Source organism: Geotrypetes seraphini, chromosome 4 (genome assembly GCF_902459505.1).
Source record: "Geotrypetes seraphini chromosome 4, aGeoSer1.1, whole genome shotgun sequence".
Classification (NCBI taxonomy): domain Eukaryota; kingdom Metazoa; phylum Chordata; class Amphibia; order Gymnophiona; family Dermophiidae; genus Geotrypetes; species Geotrypetes seraphini.
In genome coordinates this window covers 4,958,748-4,979,532 of record NC_047087.1, presented here as the reverse complement: position 1 = coordinate 4,979,532, position 20,785 = coordinate 4,958,748, and the positions used below count along the sequence as shown (strand labels likewise).

General features: G+C 44.6%; 1 protein-coding gene across 1 annotated transcript in view; it reads right to left on the bottom strand.

Moving 5' to 3' along the window:
* NQO1 (NAD(P)H quinone dehydrogenase 1) overlaps nt 1–18,229 on the bottom strand; it is a 47,919-nt gene extending 29,690 nt beyond the window's left edge. The window contains exons 1-4 of the mRNA XM_033940044.1: nt 17,982–18,229; nt 16,638–16,802; nt 16,421–16,551; nt 8,221–8,334 (exon numbers count right to left, since the gene is read on the bottom strand). Of these exons, the coding sequence (XP_033795935.1) occupies nt 8,221–8,334; nt 16,421–16,551; nt 16,638–16,802; nt 17,982–17,988 (417 nt within the window). The 5' untranslated portion in view covers nt 17,989–18,229. The remainder of the gene's footprint in view (nt 1–8,220; nt 8,335–16,420; nt 16,552–16,637; nt 16,803–17,981) is intronic.
* Nucleotides 18,230–20,785: the final 2,556 nt, after the last annotated feature.

Sequence of the window (20,785 nt, the reverse complement as noted above, 5' to 3'; positions counted from 1 at the left end):
AGGGCTTGCAGATCATGAACTTTGTTGCTTAGACTGCGAGCATTTGTGGTCATCGCTTTCCAGTTATTTTTCAGCGATAATCTCCTTTTTCGTATGGATTTTTGTGTCGTTTCACTTTCCGTTGCAATACTAAGAAATGAGTTGCTGATATTGCTTATGTTGCAGCCTTTACTACTATCACATCTTTTCTTTTGCCGGGGGTGGTCTCTATAATTGTGCTTCGTACATACACCACCCCCACCTTCTAGTTTAAATGCCTAGAAAAATATTGTCTAAATTTCTCTGCAAGGTTTCTTTTTCCTGCTGTAGTAATATGTAGCCCATCAGTGCAATATAGCTTCTTGTCCTTCCATGTATTTCCCCATCCTCCTATGTACCTGAAGTCTTCTTGATGACACCAGGCTCTGAGCCATCTATTAAAGTCCTCTGTGTTTTTCACTCTTTGCTCTCCTTTTCCATATGCAGGCAGTATTTCAGAAAAAGCTAAAGTCTTTACAAAAGGTTTCACGCCCTCACCAAGCTCCCGAAAAGCTTTCTGTGCTGCAAGTGTGGAGTTGTTGGCCAGGTCATTTGTTCCCAGATGGATAACAACATCAGTGTTAAAATCCTTAGTTTCTTCCTTAATTATAGTCAGTATTTGCCTGGAACTCCTGGTAGCTGAGGATCCTGGAAGACATTTCACTATTTTGGTCTCCTCGCCCTGTGTTCTAAGGTTAATGCCTCTGATGATGGAATCCCCCAACAGTAATAGTTTTCTGTTTTTGGCTTTTTTATTTGTACTTAGGGTGCTCTTGTTCTCTTGAGTTTCCTTCATTGGTTCAAGTCCCACCTCCCTTCTGTTTTCCTGAGTATCGCAGTGCACTAGTGGAGCGAAGGAATTCTGTAGAGGTAATATTAGTGAAGGTGTATGTTTCTGTGTTATATGTCGCAGTCTTCCTGAGCCTACTGTGACCCATTTATTCCTGGGCTGTTTTATTCTTTGAGGTAGAGGTGGTAAGTTGGTATGATTTTGTGGAGTGATGGAAGCTGCTTTAATTGTATTCAATTCCTGTTTAAGTTTGTAGAGCTCCTCCTTAATACTGGCAAGTTGAAGACAGATGGGGCAAGCCTTAAGCCTCCAAATAGTATGTCTTGGAATTAAAGCACCACAGTGATTGCATAAAATAAAGGTCATCTTGATTGGTTGTGAAGTGACTTGATTTGAGTAGTCCTGATTATATGGGTCTCTATATATGAATAGTGGTCCCTGGGGTTGGTGGGACTATAAGTAAGACTACAAGTAAGGCAGAAATATAGGCTCTATACCACCTAAACAAAACTGCAGGTTCTATCAGTGCTACCCTAAAACACAGGATTTATAACAGATTTTCCCTACTTTAGTCACCCTGAGCCACAGGCACCAGAAATATAGGCTCTATACCACCTAAAACACAGTATTTTAAACAAAAATGCAGGAAGAGGAAATAAGATTTAACAGAGGAAAGAGAAGGATTTATTTTTTGTGCTTTTTTATATTTTTTTAGTAAGAAACAGAGAGGAGAAGAGAAATTAAGCAGATATAATGCTGAAAACCAGTCAAAAGAGCAGAATATGAAATGCTGAGTAACTTAGCTTTTAGATGTTTACAGGGCAGCCTTGTTCACAGCAATGTCCCAAAGATAATGCAATTAACCTTAGAAGTAAAACAGAGCCCCTCCCTTCTCCACCTAATCAGACACAATGGCTAAAAACTAGCGAGTCAGAAATATAGGCTCTATACCACCTAAAACACAGTATTTTAAACAAAACTGCAGGTTCTATCAGTGCTACCCTATAACAGATTTTCCCTACTTTAGTCACCCTGAGCCACAGGCACCAGAAATATAGGCTTTATACCACCTAAAACACAGTATTTTAAACAAAAATGCAGGAAGAGGAAATAAGATTTAACAGAGGAAAGAGAAGGATTTATTTTTTTGTGCTTTTTTATATTTTTTTTAGTAAGAAACAGGGAGGAGAAGAGAAATTAAGCAGATATAATGCTGAAAACCAGTGAAAAGAGCAGAATATGAAATGCTGAGTAACTTAGCTTTTAGAAGTTCACAGGGCAGCCTTGTTTCAGCAATGTCCCAAAGATAATGCAATTAACCTTAGAAGTAAAACAGAGCCCCTCCCTTCTCCACCTAATCAGACACAATGGCTAAAAACTAGTGAGTTAGAAATATAGGCTCTATACCACCTAAAACACAGTATTTTAAACAAAACTGCAGGTTCTATCAGTGCTACCCTAAAACACAGGATTTATAACAGGATTTTCCCTACTTTAGTCACCCTGAGCCACAGGCACCAGAAATATAGGCTCTATACCACCTAAAACACAGTATTTTAAACAAAAATGCAGGAAGAGGAAATAAGATTTAACAGAGGAAAGAGAAGGATTTATTTTTTTGTGCTTTTTTATATTTTTTTTTAGTAAGAAACATGGAGGAGAAGAGAAATTAAGCAGATATAATGCTGAAAACCAGTGAAAAGAGCAGAATATGAAATGCTGAGTAACTTAGCTTTTAGAAGTTCACAGGGCAGCCTTGTTTCAGCAATGTCCCAAAGATGACATTTGTGCTTGTCTGGATCCTATACAGTTACCTAGTCTTACTCCTGGGGAAACTCAGGAACTCTCCCTGCCCATTACAATGGAAGAATTAACATGGGCGATTGAAGACATGCTGGTGGGAAAATCGCCAAGATTAGATGGTTTTACTGCTAAATTTTATAAGACATTTCAAACGACTTTGATCCCTTTTGACTTTGAACGACTTTGTTGCAATTCTTTAACACCTTGGTAGATAGACAGGAATTGCCCTACTCATGGCGCTTGGCGAGTATAACTTTGATATTAAGACCACGTAAAGATCCGATATCCTGTTCCTCTTATAGACCCATTTCACTAGTAGATGTGGATTATAAATTATTTACTAAGATTTTAGCTAAACATCTACAAATATATATGCCACATCTAATAGTTGATGATCAATCTGGATTTGTAAGAGGTCGCCAGACTTTTGATAATATTTGCCGAGTTTGTCACATATTGTGCCAAGCTGGTGGTGGAAATGATTCGACTCTTATTTTGGGTATTGATGCCAAGAAGGCATTTGATAGGGTCTGTTGGCCCTATCTGTTTCAAGTATTAGAAAAGACGGGGATATCTGGAACTTTTTTACACTGGCTTCAATTGTTATATTTGGCCCCTTTGGCCTCATAAGAACATAAGAAGTTGCCTCCGCTGGGTCAGACACAAGGTCCAACGTGCCCAGCAGTCCGCACCCGCAGCGGCCCTTCAGGCCCATGACCTGTAATGTGATCCTTCTCTAATCCCTTTTATCCTTCTATCCATACTCTGTCTAAAACCTATCTCTACCTCTATCTGTATCCTTCAATCCCCCTATCGTTCTGGAATTTATCCAATCCTTCCTTGAACCCCCGTAGTGTACTCTGTCCTATCACAACCTCCGGAAGCGCATTCCAGGTGTCCACCACCCTCTGTGTAAAGAAGAACTTCCTAGCATTGGTTCTAAAATTGTCCCCTTTCAGCTTCTCTGAGTGCCCCCTGGTGCTGTGGTTCCCAATAATCTGAAGAATCTGTCCCTTTCCACCCTCTCTATGCCCTTCATGATCTTGAAAGTCTCTATCATGTCTCCTCTGAGTCTCCTCTTTTCAAGGGAGAAGAGCCCCAGCCTTCCCAACCTGTCTGTGTATGAAAGGTTTTCCATACCTGTTATCATTTTCGTCACTCTTCTCTGGACCCTTTCAAGTATCGCCATGTCCTTCTTGAGGTACGGTGACCAATACTGGACACAGTACTCCAGATGCGGTCGAACCATCGCACGATACAGCGGCATGATGACTTCCTTCTTCCTGGTTGTAATGCCCTTCTTAATAATACCCAACATTCTGTTTGCTTTCTTGGAGGCCGCTGCACATTGTGCCGTTGGTTTCATTGTAGTATCTACCAGCACACCCAAGTCTTTTTCAAGATTACTATCCCCTAGCACTGACCCCCCCATTTTGTAGCTGAACATCGGGGGTTTTTTCCCTAAATGCATGACCTTGCATTTCTCTATATTAAAGCGCATTTGCCATTTGCTTGCCCACTCCTCCAGTTTGTTTAGGTCCCTTTGTAGGTCTTCACATTCTTCCGTGGTTCTAACCCTGCTGCAGAGTTTGGTGTCATCCGCAAATTTTATAACTTCACACTTCATCCCTGCTTCTAGGTCGTTTATGAATACATTGAACAGCAGCGGTCCGAGCACCGACCCCTGGGGAACACCGCTCGTGACCTTCCGCCAGTCCGAGTAGTGGCCCTTCACTCCGACCCGTTGCTTTCTGTCTGCCAATCAGTGTTTAATCCATCTGTGTACATCCCCTTCCACCCCGTGGCTCCACAGCTTCCTAAGAAGCCGCTCATGGGGCACCGTGTCAAAGGCCTTTTGGAAGTCGAGATAAATGATGTCTATGGGTTCTCCTTTGTCCATCTGGCTGTTTATCCCTTCAAAGAAGTGTAGTAGGTTTGTTTGGCACGATCTTCCCTTGCAAAAGCCATGCTGGCTCACTTAATATCAGTGGAGGATATACTGAATGCTTTACTTTGGGGAGGGGGACCTGCCAAGGTTGTGCTCTGTCACCTGTTCTCTTTGCACTAGTTATGGAGCCTTTTGCACAATTGGTGCGACAAACTCTAAATATCTCAGGTATAAGATGTGGTGGGCTAGAGACAAAAATACTACTATTTGCAGATGATATTCTTTTCACAATACGAGATCCTTCCACCTCGCTGAAAGCTATAGTAGAAGCTCTTACAGTTTTTGGACAGATAACAGGATTTCGGATAAATATGTCTAAATCAGAAATTTTGGATCTTACCTTGTCTGATTCAGATCGCGAATGGATTTCTAGTATTTATTCTTTTAGTCACAACATTCATTACGATATTTGGGGGATCAATTTAACAAACCATGTGGAATTGCTATATGCTGCTAATTATCCTCCTCTTTTGAAAGTGATTTGGCAGGATATTGAGAGATGGAAACATCTAAATATCTCTTGGCTGGGTAGAGTACAAATAATAAAGATGGTGGTGCTCCCGAGATTGTTATACCTTTTCTCAGCCCTATCGATCCATCCCCTTATCTAAAAATTTTTTTTTTACAACTAGAGTGTAAGATATTGGCTTTTATTTGGCAGCATAAGACTCCAAGAGTTCTCGAGTAATGATGTACCAACCTAGAAAATTGGAAGGAATGGCAGTATCACAATTTCAATACTATTATTAAGCAGCCTAATTACGATATTTAGTTAACTAGAAATGGGATAGGGGAAAATCGTGGATATGTATGGAATAGGAGATATTGAGTGCATTTCCATTGTGGACAATACCTTGGCTCCAACTCCCACAACTCTCTGTAATAGCTAAGAAGTCTAACCCCATAATACAACATACTCTCAATTTGTGGATCCAGGTACATAGGCGATATTATGGAGATAAAAATTATTTTATGGGGGCAGCTATTATATATATGCCCAAATTTACTCCAGGAGAAGTTGATGTGGCCTTTCAACTTTGGGGGAAGAAGGGTCTTAAAATATTAGGCCAATTGTTAGATGATGGGAAAATTGTCCCCTTTGAATTATTGAGAGAAGAATATGGCCTCGCACTAAGTGATCTGTTCTATTATAGACAAATTGAAAGTTTTATCAGAAAGAGGTTCTTAAAGAATTAGTTGTTGCTCAACAGTTGGAACTGGGGAAGGCTATAATAAAAGAGAGTGGGAGAGGAAGCATCACTAGATTATATAATGCACAATTGGAACATCTTCACCCCCCTTTGAAATACAGACGTTGCTGGGAAAAGAATATAGGTAAATCTTATTCTGATAAGGAATGGACTAAAATATTGCATTCTCTTCTATATGGTACTATAGCTAGTAATATGATAGAGAATGGATATAAGATGTTTTTTTGTTGGTACTACACACCAACACAATTGTGAGTTATGTATGGGAATGGATCGCATAAATGTTGGAGAGGATGTGCAGAAGTAGGTACTTTTGAACATATTTGGTGGTATTGTACTAAAGCACAGATTTACTGGGACAAAGTAATCTTTTATTGAGGCAGTACTAGATATTTCAATCCCTAAAATCATGGAGTGCTGTCTGTTGACTAGGTACGGTCAGGGCCGCCATCAGGGCAGTACCACCAGTCTAGGGAGAGGGGCGGTCTGCCCCACGTGGACAGGAGAGAGCTGGACGGGGGACCCGCGGAGTTCAATACATCTCCAGCCGCGAGGCTCGTCTTCTGTTCCTGCCTGCCCTGCAGCTAACATATAGCTGATCGCAAGCGTTCCCCGATGTCAGCGCTGACGTCGGAGGGAGGGCTTAAGCAAAGCCTGCCCTCCGACGTCAGCGCTGACGTCGGAGAATACTTCCGTTCGGCTATTTGTGCGCGGCAGGGCAGGCAGGAAGCAGAAGACAAGCCTCGCGGCTTGAGCTTCGTTTTGCTGAGAAAGTTGCAAAGATGGGCTGGGAGGCAAACACGGAACACAAAAGGGGGGAGGGAGTGCGTTTTGGACACAAGGCATGAACTTGGGAGAGAGGAAGGGAGGGAAAGAGATGCTGAGGTGGGGGAGGGAATGCGTTTTTGGACACAGAAGAAATGGACTTGGGAGAGAGGAAGGGAGGGAAAGAGATGCTGAGGTGGGGGAGGGAATGGGTTTTTGGACACAGAAGGCATGGACTTGGGAGAGAGGAAGGGAGGGAAAGAGATGCTGAGGTGGGGGAGGGAATGCGTTTTTGGACACAGAAGAAATGGACTTGGGAGAGAGGAAGGGAGGGAAAGAGATGCTGAGGTGGGGGAGGGAATGCGTTTTTGGACACAGAAGAAATGGACTTGGGAGAGAGGAAGGGAGGGAATGAGTGTTTGGACACAGAAGGCATGGACTTTGGAGAGAGGAAGGGAGGGAAAGAGATGGTTGTGTACACGGGGAATAGAAGAAAGGAGAATTTTTGGTCATAGGGAGGGAGTGAGGTATAGATAGTGGCATACCAGGGTGGGGGGGGCGGTCTGCCCCACCCCGGGTTTACGTCCCAAGGGGGTGCACAGCTGGCCACCCTCCAGTGTTGTCCCTAGGCTGGCAAACTGCGGCTCTTTAGCCACTTGAGTGCCACCGCCGCCAACGGTGTTGTTGGCGGTGGCAGCATTATAAAATACTTTCTTTGTGTTTATTTGATTCTTATTCAAGAGAATTACTTTATATATAGTCAATATAGGCACAGAGTTAAATTTTTTAACATTTTCTAATGGTGGTGTGCCTCGTGATTTTTTTCATGAAACAAGTGTGCCTTTGCCCAAAAAAGGTTGAAAAACACTGGACTAGGGGACTAGATGCCCTGCCCTTGAAACATCAGAAATGGATACATCTAATAATGACAACAGGACGACTTGTCCTGGCATCGGCCTGGAAACAATCAGATCTACCAGGGTTACGAGTATTATTGGCTAAAGTTCAATATATACAGCAGATGTCTAAATTAACTGCTTTTTGGAGAAATCAGATACAGAATTATAACAGCATCTAGAGTGCATACAAAATTTGGATTAATTCTCAAAATGATAGTCCCATAGATCTTTGATATATAATCTTTTTCCCATATCTTATGAATCTCTTGCACACATCCTTCCACCGGGGTTGGGGGGGGAGGAGTGTGGGATGGGAGGGTTGAGGCATATCAGACATCATTGACAAATTTGAAAATTTTTATTACTTATTGTGTATAATGTATCAATGTATTGTTTTGTATACAATTGTATAAGTCAGATGTTTTTAAATGCATTATTTTTCAATAAATTTTTTTTTAAAAAGAGAGAATGCAAGATTAGGAAAGTGAAAGCAGTGAGATGGCTGATTACTAGCCTAACTCTAAAGAATCGTTTCTGAGCAGGAAAGAAAAAGAAGACTATTTATATTTTGTTCAGCATTTGTAAGTGTTTTTGTAAGTGTTAACAAATACAAGGCAGAAAGACACCAATGAGGAGAGAATGCATCTTACTGAGAGACTTTGGATAAACCACCAAAAATATGCCCTCTTGGGGTTAGGGGAAGGGATATGGCAGGCTGCGGCCAAAGCTTTAATGCACAATCCAATCATCATCTTACAACTTAAGATCATGTTTTCAACTGCTTACTTGGAAGTGTCCCAAATCATACATGGACTGTGAACTGTAAGCATATCCTTGTGTCAGAACTCTATCAAACCAGCCCTTCAGAATCGCAGGCAACCCGAACCAGTAAAATGGAAACTGCAAATGAGAAGAGACAGCAGAGACATTAACAGTTATGGTTGTCACTACACCATCTTATGTCCCCGGATGGATATTATATGGAAACACACAGGGGTGCATGAAATCCGTTTTTAAAGCACAGCCCCTTAAGACCTGCTAAATCACATCTCTAAGGACCCTTTCTGTTGTCTTTCGAGTTACCAAAGAGACAGCTTGCCAGGTTCCAACTTGTTTATGCCTGGTAACTCTTGCTATGTTCAGTGGGAGTGTGGCTTCAAGCCTCTTTTCAGATTCTCACTGGAACATTTCTTAATGGCAGGCCTCATCATTTGATGTTTTGCTTCCTTCTTACCCACTCACATTCTTACAGTGAGTTATGAGCACTCTGAACAATTCCTTCGCAAAAGCAGAGTACTGTACACGGTTTGACAAGAGGTGAGCTTTGCTCGTTCCCAAGTATTGCCCTTAGAGACTAATTACACCACTTTCCAGCAAACATGAAAAAGATGGCTCTTCCAAAGCTACTGTAGGGTATGATCTCGTTAGGTTGTTTGGAAATTAAAATCTGTTTAGATTTATGTCACCTTTTGGAAGATGGTTTTCTAGTTTGCCTTTTTATTATAATTCTTCTAGCAAAAGTCAGAATTATGGGGAAAATTTGTCCCCATCCCCACGACCACCTTCCCTGTCCCCGCAACATCCATACAAGCCTCAGTACTGCAATATTTAGCTTATTTCTTCCTTATAAATCAAAGTTCTGGCTGCTCAACTAGAGAAAGATGTTCAGCTGGCAGGGCTTTGTTTATAAATTTTTATCAACACAACTAATATACTACTTTATCCTAAAGCAAAATTAAATAAATAAATAGAATTGTTTTTTCTACCTTTGTTGTCTTGTTTCTGCTTCCTTCATCTTCTCATTCAATTCCTTCCATCCACTGTCTGTCTTTTCTCTGCATCTTCAATTTGCTCTGTTACTGTGCCTCTCCCTTCACCCCCCCTCCATAGTCTGGCACTTCTGTGTTCTTCCCCCCACTCTGTCTTCCCCATTTCCTTTCAGCGTCCTCCCCACTCTGTCTTCCCCATGTCCTTTCAGCGTCTGTTCCTCTCCTCCACCACCCTTCCCTCTCACCACCTCACCGCCCTTCGGCACCCCTTGCACGGCCCCTCCCTCCTTCCTACCTACTCGAATCTATCTATCTCCCTCCCTCCCCTTTACCTTTACAGTGCGTTTTGCGAAACTTTCACAAAGCCATCAGAGCCTGCAAACAGTAGCGTGTATGTGGGTGGAAACTTCTCTTCTGACGCAACCTGAAGTTGCATCAGAGGAAAAGCTTCCGCCCACACACGCACACTACTGCTTGCAGGCTCTGACAGCTTTGTGAAAGTTATTCAAAATGCGCCGCAAAGGTAAGGGTATCACTCAAGTTACATCCCAGTATCTCACCCAGTCTACAATGGAGGACCCTACGTGCTCTTTATTCTGGTAATCTCATACGCTAGGGAAATCTTGGGTTTCTGACCCTGCCAAATAGAAGAACCCAGGCCCTTTTCTAACAGAATCAGCTCAAGACAACACAGGGAAACAGGCAACTCCCAACTAAAGAACGACACAAAGAAAAATTTGTCCCTGCCCCATCCCCGCAAACTGGCTGATCCAATCCGCACAAGCCTCAGTTAAGATTTTATATTCAACTTACTTTATTAAAGTATAAAATGAAACAATATTCTGTACAATTGTCATTTTATAAACACAAATAATACAGAGCAAGGATCAACAAAACCCCTGTTTTCCCTCCCCTTCACAAATATCCCCTCCACTATTGAGAAAAACTGAATAAGCCAAATTATTACAGAATGCTACACAGAAAAATCATGCTATCAGAATATTGCAGTCACACATGACAAGAATAGTGTTAGGGGAGTGCAACTAGGGCAACTGCCCCCCCCCTCAGTCAGAGAGAGCCCTAAGTCATCTGGAAGCTAAAGAAGCATGGCCTGGGCTTTGCGGTCCCCAGTTATGTCTAACACCAGCTCTAGCAGGAAACATATTTCAAATCTGATATATTCTAATCACAAAATAGAAAATAAAATTATTTTTTTCTACCTTTTGTTGTCTCATCTTTTTATTCTTCAAATCATGTTGGTCTCAAGCACTGGTCTCTGTTTTCTTTTGTCTTCTCTTTATTCACTTTCCAGGGTCTTCTGACCATTTGACACGTTCAGCATCTCCCTTCTATATGTCTCTTATTTTTTTTTTTTTATTTATTCAATTTTCTATACCGTTCTCCCATGGGAGCTCAGAACGGTTTACATGCATTTATTCAGGTACTAAAGCATTTTTCCCTGTCTGTCCCGGTGGGCTCACAATCTATCTAATGTACCTGGGGCAATGGGGGGATTAAGTGACTTGCCCAGTGTCACAAGGAGCAGCGTGGGATTGAACCCACAACCTCAGGGTGCTGAGGCTGGAGCTTTAACCACTGCGCCACACTCTCTATATGTCCTTTTCTAGTATTTCCCCTGTGCCCATCTGCCTGCCTTCATCATCTCACCATTCTATGCCACCCCCCCTGTGCACAATATCACTCTATATCTCTATGCCCCCGCCCCCCCCCTCCCGTCCTGAAACTCACACTCCACTTGGGCACTCAAAAAACTTGAAAACCTCTTAGATAGTCACTTCATTAGCTACTTTAAATTATATTATGCCTTTTTTAAACTTAGCTTAAACACATGTGGGGAATCTTAGAATGCCACCTGTCTGATATAGCTCAGTGTGGCAGCACTCGTCACTGGCTCACCCAATCATGCATTTCCTACCTAAATCTATATTTTCAAAGTCTTTTTTATATTTTTTTCTTTTTTAACTAAGTTTGTATGTATTTGTTTTATATGTTTTTTACATTTTTTAACTATATCTAGTTGTGGTATTTAATATAATATACTCTAACCAATCCAATAAATAAATAATTAGGCAATTACTCTAAAAAATTTTCCTCATGGATTTAAATTCATCACACATCTTTTCTATTCCTTCTAATTCTTTTGCAATTCATTCGCCATTCATTTTACAGTAATTTAATTGCTTTTTCATTCCCCTAGAAGTCTTAAATAACTTCCTTCCCCCTGTCCAGCATCTTCCTTCTGCGTTCTTATTCTCCTCCATGTCCAGCCATCTTCTTTCTGTGTCCATATACCCTCCTATGTCTAGCATTACCCCTCTGTATCCATATACCATCCCTATGCAGCATTCCCCTTTTTGTCCCTATTCCTGTGCTCCCATCCATGCTCACCATCTCCCCTCTTTTTGTATATCTCCCTGTATCCAGCTTCTCCTCTCTCTTACTCCCTTACACCAATGTGTCTCTCACACTCCCTCCGCTATATTCAATATTTCACTCACTCTTCCTTCATCCCCAGGATTCAGCTTTTCCTTTCTCTTCCCTTCTATCCCTTCCTGCAGGTCCTGCACCTCTCTCCCTTTCCTCTAACCCCTTTCCCATAGGTCCAACACCTCTATCCCCCTCTGGCACCTCTCCCTTCCCTTCCCTCCAGCTCCACTCCACTCACCACATGGACCCAGCACCTTTTTCCCTTTCCCCCATTCCCCAGACCAGATCCAGCAACTGTCTCCCTTCCATTCAGCTCCAGCCAGTCCAGCAACCCAACTAACCCTCTCCCCCCCTTTGAAAGCCCAGCAGCCCCCCTCCCTCCCTATCGCGGTTCCAACAGCCTTGCTCCCGATCGCAAGTCACAACTGGCAAAAAAACCTGCGACTCCTCTTGGTTAGCCCCTTTGCACCTCTTAGAGCAGGCCTACCAGCCTCTTGGAAGCTTCATGGACAAAGAGGTAGGCAACAACGCATGCACAGCTGCTCCGGGACCTTCTTCTGGCCAAGTCCTTCCTTCCGATGTAACTTCAGAGGGCTTCCAGGTCAGTTGACTGCATGCAAGAGCTGCCCATCACAGCTTTAAGAAGACCGGTGGACCGCGTGCAGCTGTGAGAAGGGAGCCAGCCAAGGAGGTAAACGCGGAAGGCACGAATTTGGAACGAGGAACAGAGGGTTTTAACGAGGGGCACATTGGAACATGGAAGGGATTAAGAGGGACTGCATTGGCATAGAAAGGGAGAAGCAGAGTGGCGTTGGGACACAGAAGGAAGGGAGGGAGAACAAACTTCGGACAAGGATGGAAGGAAGGAAGACGGGAAGGAGGAAGCATGAACATGGGGCACAGAATGGAGGGAGGGAGGGGAGCATGAACTTGGGACATAGGATGGAAGAATTAAGAAAGTGAGGGAAAGAGATTCTGAAGTAGGGAGGGAATAGAAAGGGAAATTAGGTGTCTGAGTGAGAGGGAAAAAAATGCACATGGGGAAATGAAGAAAGCAGGTGAATTGTTAGGCATAGGGAGGGAGAATATTGGACATGGTGGTGGGAGAGGTATAAGGTACAGATGAGAGGGGAAAATGTTGGAGAGGGAACAGTGGGACTGATGAAGAACAAAAATAAGTGTAAACCTCCTCTCTTTTCTTTCTATTTAAACTATAGTACTTTGTTTTGAGGACTGTTTATTTAATGTTTTTATAGACTGTGTACTGTACAGGATCCAAGTTACATAAAAATTTAATTTAAGAACCCGGGGACTGCCTGTGCCTAATTGAAGTGTTTACCCATCGTAATGAAATCTTGATCCTGGCTGATATTTGCATACAGATATTTCAAACATTTGTCATTTCTATTTAGAAATTGCTCAGTAGTTGACAAGGATCATTTGGAATCTTTAAAATCAGTCTTCTCTGTATTTAAGGACACCTACTCTACTCCTACTATGGTTTAGATTGTAACCTCGCTATTGGGATGCCTTATCTTTCCCATCTTTTAGAGATACTGTCAGCCTTCCCCCAGTTTCTAGTTTAAGAGCTGCTTTGTCTCCTTTTTACATGTTGATGCCAGCAGCCTGGTTCCACCCCTTCCCCAGTTCCTAAGACATCTCAAACCCTCTTCACTGAAACCTGCCATGTTGGGTATTTGAAGGTTTAATACCTACTTTACTGGCTCTGACTCCTCTTTCCAGGTCCTCCACTTAGAACAGCATCTGTCAGTAACTTTCGCCATGTGAAATGCTGCCTATCACTTTTCTGTTTTTAAGAATGACTGCATTAGTCATTTATACAATGAAATTGTAAATATCATTCCTTTCCTATTTGCTTTCTCTCCATCTTGTAATGTTTTTATTTTCATCTCAGGCCAATGTAGGAACCGATTACCCCTCCCTTTTACCATTGGGTTGGGAACATGACTTTCTCTGTCTTATATGAAGAAGTAAAACAAGATACTGCCACATCTCAACTGATATTTGAGCAATCCTGCCCCTTCCCACCTTTACACATACTGCGCATTCAGCCTGTCTCTCAAACATAATATTAAAAGGGCATCTACACGAAGGCCTCTAAACACGGTGACTAGACTACATCCTGCCACAGCATCACAGGTAGTGCTACCCGATTTGCCAATTTAAATCAAGTAAATTTATTTTTTAAAATTGGACTCACCAATTCAGTGAGTGCTGACTCCAAGCATACATTTGGGCCTCTTAAGTAGCTGCAGCAGTGGCTGTGACTGGCTTGGCATACGCAGCACAGTGAACAGGCAGTTCTCCTGGCCTGCCCCACCAGGGCTTTCCTTCTGCCATGTCACTGATGATGCGGCAGAGGGAAGCCCTGGAAGGCAGGTCGTGAGAAGCCTATTCACCGTGCTGTCTTTGCAAAGATGGTCATAGCCATTGCTGTTGCTACTTTAAGAGGTCTGAAGGGGGTTGGAGGGTCAGTCAGGAGGTGCTGCCCAGGGGAATGGAAGGGAGGGATGAAAAGCTGCTGCTTAGAGAGGGGATGGAGGAGAGGAAGGTAGAGATGCAACAGAAGTAGAAAGGGGTGAGAGGGAGATATCCTGCATATGGTGGAGGAGAGGGAGGGAGAAATGCTGACACAGGGTACAGGGCAGGGAGAGATGGTGCATGGGGAGAAAGAAATGGTGCACATGATTTAAGGAAGGGAGGACAGGAGAGATGCTGCAGGGAGAAGAATAGGTTTGACCCAGAGCAAAAGGCAGGGAGAGAGAGAGAGATGGTAGATAGTGTGAAAGAAACAGAAATGTTGTATATGGCAGTGGAAGGGAAGGTACAGAGATGGAAGATGGATGGTAAGCATGGAGAAAGAAGAAAATGTCAAATGGGCAGGAGATTCTGTCAAGTGAGTTAAAAGACAAATAAAAATCAAATCCTGGGACCAACATGATTTGAATAATAAGATGACCAGTCTTTTTGTGATTACAATATGTCAGATTAAAAAGTGTATCTGGTGTTAGACAGCGAACGTGAGCTAGGACCTAACAGAGAGAGGAAAAGCTTTTTTTGTTTACACTACAGTGCCGGTTTGGGGCTGGAGAGGACAAAGGGGGCTGGGGTGGGTGAAGAAGCTACAAAATAAACCCGCCAGGATGTTTGAAAAAAACAAACAAACAAACACCCTATTGGGCAGGAAAAGTGAATCGAATCAAATTGAAAATTCAATTCAACAGGCCAAATCGAATTGAATTAAAAAGGTTTTCCCTGAATTGAGCAGCACTAATCACAGGGGCAGATCATGTCTTCTGTCAATGGTATTTCCCTTCTCACTCTGCTTTGTGTTCAGTGTCAACAAAAGACTTATACCAAAAGGCTGATACCATTCTTCTAACACTTATTTCAATACAACTTAAAACTATAAAAGGCTTAGAGATACTGCAACCTGGAACAGAGGTAGCCAATAGCCTGCTCTTGTGCTGGACTGTATGCTCTTTTGATAAATGAGAAAAGCCGCACGATACATGCATTAGAATGCCCACACACGCCACATTTCTACCTCTGAGCATGTTTGTCAAATTTGTCTACCTCTGTTTACCAATTATATGCAGGTCCTTTCTCTGTCCCTGCATGCAGTAGGCCCACAGTCTAAGGTGGGGCAATGGAGGGTTAAGTGACTTGCCCAGAGTCACAGAGAGCTATAGTGGGAATTGACGCTACTCTTCCACAAAGTTCCATGACAGCTGATGGCAGATACAGACCGACAGGCTCCGTCCACTTTGCCCAGGAAACAGAAGCCATCAGGATCTATGTCAGTACTGAAAGGTGAGAGGCGAGTGACCAAAAATTGGACACAGACAGCAAACCTGTGCTTTCTATGACAATAATCTTTCACCGAGAGGAGCAGAGGATATTTACAAAGAACAGGGGATACTCAAAGTTACAGAGTAATACTTTTAAAACCAATAGGAGGAAATATTTTTTTTCACTCAGAGAACGTGTTGCCAGAGGTTGTGGTAAGAGCAGTTAATGTAGCTGGTTTTAAAAAAGATTTGGACAAGTTCCTAGAGGAAAAAGTCCATAATCTGCTGTTGAGACAGACATGGGGGAAGTTGCTGCTTGCCCTGGAATGCTGCTACTATTGCATTTTTGCTAGGTGCTTGCAATTTGGACTGGCCTCCGTGGAGATGGGATATTGGGCTGGATGGACCATTGGTCTGACCCAGTAAGGCTGCTCTTGTTTTTAAACTGGGAAGAGCAAAGAAATGCAGTGTTTGATACCTGTTTCTGCTTCCCAACTACTTCCCAACGATAGCTACTGTTACTAGTCCTAGATGGAAATGTAGCTTCTACTTGCGAAATAGTTCCTGTGTAGCTTATTTGCAAGGTGTGGTATCTGGCACTGGAATGATTTTGTGTTGCTGTTACTGAAATTACATTGCAATTTGACTATATATTTCAGTGGTGTCAAACCCGTGGCCCTCAGTATGTTAATCATAATCACAAAAGTAAAAGAAGTCAGTTTCTCTTTAGCTATAAATGACAGTATTTTTATTTAGACTTAGCCAAAAGGAAAGATTTATAAACTATGAAGAGTTTTACCTTATGCAAAGGGTTTGAGTCTGCTGGCACTGTGGGTTCGTGAAGTTTAGAACATTTCTCCTTGAGAAAGCTATTAGAAGTTGGAAGATTCACTTGAACAGCATTATGAACATCAGCCTTGTTTTTCGGGTGGATGAAGAGTTTGGGAAAGGTCTTACCTGGAAAATAAGCAGGTCCGCAGCGTTGAGCTTCTTCTGTTCCTGGGCGATGTCCTGGGCGAGCCGGCCCTCTTTCCACGCCAGCATGGACTCGCTGCCATACTTGAAGTTAGCTGGCTCCTTAGGGTCACCTAATGCACAACAGCAGATGGAGAAGGTCAGGTCAGGTGGGGTCAGGTCTCCCTTAGCTAGGAGGCCAGGGGTCAGGGGTCAGTACCTGCAATGTCCTGGCGAGAGACGACAGGGTTAAAGTTCATGGCGCAGAGGTCAGAGACAGTGACCTTCCATCCCTGCTTCTGCAGAGCCTCCTGAGCAGCATCCATCATGGCCCAGCTGAAGGAGGTCTTCTCGGGGTGGGCCAAGATGATGAGGGCTCTCCTGCCTGAAAACAAATGCTCTGGTCAGCAACCTTAGCCTGTCTGCATTCATTGTCTGTCTGTCTGCCCCCTCCCCCCCTCTGTCTTCTCCTCCCCCTCTGTCTGTGTGTCTGCCTCCTCCCCCTCTCTGTGTCTGTCTGCCCCCTCCCCTCTCCCCCTTTGTCTGTGTTTGTCTGCCCCCTCCCCCTCTTTCTGTGTGTCTGTCTGCCTCCTCCCCCCTCCCCCTCCGTCTGTGTCTGTCTGCCCCCTCCTCTGTCTGTGTGTCTGTCTCCCCCTCCCCCTCTGTCTTTGTGTCTGTCTGCCTGCCTCTTCCCCCTCCCCCTCTATCGGTGTCTGTCTGCCCCTCCCCCTCTGTCTGCCCCCCTCCCCCCCTGTCTGTGTGTCTGTCTGCCCACTACCCCTCTGTCTGTGTCTGTCTGCCCCCCCCCTCTGTCTGTGTGTCTGTCTGCCCACTACCCCTCTGTCTGTGTCTGTCTGCCCCCCCTCTATCTGTGTGTCTGTCTGCCTCCCTCCCTCCCCCTCTGTCTGTGTGTCTGTCTGCCTCCTCCCCCCTCTGTCTGTGTGTCTGTCTGCCCCCCTCCCTCCCCCTCTGTCTATGTGTCTGTCTGCCTCCTCCCCCCTCCCCCCTCTGTCTGTGTCTGTATGCCCCCCCTCTATCTGTGTGTCTGTCTGCCTCCCTCCCCCTCTGTCTGTGTCTGTCTGCCCCCCCTCTATCTGTGTGTCTGTCTGCCTCCCTCCCTCCCCCTCTGTCTGTGTGTCTGTCTGCCTCCTCCCCCCTCTGTCTGTGTGTCTGTCTGCCCCCCTCCCTCCCCCTCTGTCTATGTGTCTGTCTGCCCCCTCCCCCCTCTGTCTGTGTCTGTATGCCCCCCCTCTATCTGTGTGTCTGTCTGCCTCCCTCCCCCTCTGTCTGTGTCTGTCTGCCCCCCCTCTATCTGTGTGTCTGTCTGCCCCCCTCCCTCCCCCTCTGTCTGTGTGTCTGTCTGCCCACTACCCCTCTGTCTGTGTCTGTCTGCCCCCCCTCTATCTGTGTGTCTGTCTGCCCCCCTCCCTCCCCCTCTGTCTGTGTGTCTGTCTGCCTCATCCCCCCTCCCCCCTCTATCTGTGTCTGTCTGCCCCTCCCCTCCCCTCTCCCCCTCTGTCTGTGTGTCTGTCTGCCCCCTCTCCCATCCGTCCGTCTGTCTCACCTGCCATGCTTTGCGCTGCTGCCTCCCTGATTCTCTCCTTCTCGGGCTTCTCCTATGGGCGGGGTCTGAGGTTACCTAGCGGGGAGGCGGGGTTTCGGCCTGAAGCAGGAGCCCCGCCCCCTGCGGGAGGAGTCTCCACGGCATCAATAGCTCGAGCGAAGCGCCGCTCCTCAGTGTTGGGACGAGGTCACGAAGACGAGCGGGCCAATGGCGCCTGGTGCCGCTCTTGATTGTCCTCGAGCTGGAGACCGTTGCAGCAGAGAGGGCTCGCGCCTTCGGGAGACTCGGCGCCCCTCCCCGCTCAGCAGCGTTGCCTTGGAAACCCCTGAGGACGTCTCGGGCGCTCATTTTCCAGCAGGGCAGCTGCACCTGGCAAAGCCTCCCACGGTGCACTTTCTGGAAGGCCCAATTTGCACATTTGCCACTGATGACAGATAAAGGCCAAATTAGGGCATCTTTCAGAGAGAATGCAGTGGGCAAAAGAGGGCCGTGGGCTGTCCCTTCCTACCCCATACCAGCTTCTCTGGCCTGCTCCTCATGCTGGCATTGGCTTTCCCTCTGACATCACTTCCTGGAAGTGATGTCAGAAGGAGCCAGGTCAGCAGCAGCTGGCAGATTTTAAAGAGGTGATGGGGGGGGGGGAAGAGGTGTTATGCCCCCACCAACCCAGCACTGAGGATGGTCCATCCCCACTTACTACACCACTGAAGGCATCTCCCACTGCTTACTCACCCCCCCCCCCCCCCAAGAAATAAAAGCCAACCAAAATAGCCCAAACTACAGCTAAACTTACTGCCTCATTCTGGCCAAACTCAAGCCTGAAATCGAAAACTAAAGTTTGGTTGTATGAATGTGAAGAGTGAGGCCCACTGAAGACTACCAGAGTTTGCAGTTAGTATCCCTCTGCTAATGGCACAAGAGATTATTACCCTCCAATCTCAGAAAATGCAAGCACAGGCTGATAACTTGCAGAGCTATTTTAACAAAACTTGCAAACAAGTCTGGCACATTTAGGTTCCCAAATCAATGCAGATGTAGTTAAATACCTCTGAGACAGAAACTTTGTTTAAATGTATTCAAAAAATATCATGATTACCAACTTTTTATGCTTACTCAAACTGTGCCCAAGAAGTGGTGTAGTAATGAGGGGCAGATTGCCCCAGGAACCATCTTGGTGGGTGCATCGGCACCTCTCCACAACCCTCCCTCCCATGCCATACTCACACCCTCCCCCATACCTCTTTAAATCTTCAGCGCAAGCAACTTCTCCAGCCTGCTTGCGCTGGCCTACCTCCCCTTCGAAATCACTTCTGGGTCACAGGGCCAGGAAATGACATCAGAGGGAATGCCAACACCAGTGCAAGTAGCAGGCCTGAGAAGCTGCTTGCACTGGCAAAGATTTAAAGAGGTATGGGGGAAGAGCGGACAGGTGTGTGTGGGGGGGGGGGGGGAGTTCTACCCTCGCTATGCCACTATGCACAAGTAACAAGAGAAAGTATCATTGAGATGTTTCCCATTTTGTATTTAGTTAAAGGACAACTATGCACAGTAAATGAAAGCAGAAAAAGACCCTCATGGTCCATCCAGGCTTCCCAACAAGATGACCAGAGCCTTGCCCACCACTCCATGTAAGCCCAGATCACTCATGTTTAAATGCTGGGTGTGAAGTCACCACCATGTCAACCATATAGACAGCCAAACATGATAGGGATGATACGTGGTGTACTACTGACAGTGTTCAACTTATCAGTCAAGATGCCTTCCTTCCTAGACCACACAGTCCTCCCTCTCGCAGTATGTAATAAAGTGATTAACCCACTAGAGTTGCCTAACCTTTACCTTTCCCTTGCCACATGCGGGACACAGAATGTACAAGTCTATTCATCATTGGCCTCTTTATCCCTATGCCAGATTTGGCCAAGTGTGGGACACAGCCTGTACAAGTCCGTCCAACATTAGCCTCTGTTCCCCAGACTGGATTTGGCAACTTTTCTTTGTCTCTCATATCCCACTATTCTTGCCCAATGTAACACCTCAACAGCCATGTTGATATAGATTCTTATTAAAATAGGGCAAAGGAGTACAGACTCTGCTCTACACTATGGACATTATACCAGCACAATCCAGAGTAAAAAAAAAACAAAAAACAATCCACATTGATGTCACTGAATGTGGGATTATATGCACTGAAAAATTATAATCAAGAGCAATACATTCCTCAAAATTATTCCTTAATTTATAAATGTAATTTAATTGTAATATAGTTGGCTTTTACTAAACCACAATAGAGCTTTATACCATGGTCTGGAGATGTAAATGCTTCGCCACTCATAAGAACTGAATGAGTATTGGAGCATTTACCTCAATGGTCTGCAGTAAAAAGTTCTACCACAGTTTAGTAAAATAAGCCCATAATTTCCCTACTAACACTATAAGCTGACCAGTACTTGTGCTTGAAAATAATCACTGCAAGTTCCTTTCTTTTAGAATTTAGCTCCTCCAAGTTTGATTAAAATTATGCAACTTGTGTGAGGCCTTTGCAAATTTAGTTTGGGTTGGGTTTGGGAGTGGGTCATTAGAGTGGGCAGACTTGATGGGCCGTAGCCCTTTTCTGCTGTCATTTTCTATGTTTCTAAGGCTGCTTCCACAATGAGGTTTATAAGGTTCCATTGTAGACTTATGTATGTCACATCAGTAAATTCTGTATACCATAGCTGGTTTTAAGAAAGGTTTGGACAAATTCCTGGAGGAAAAGTCCATAATCTGTTATTAAGACATGGGGGAAGCCTCTGCTTGCATGGAAT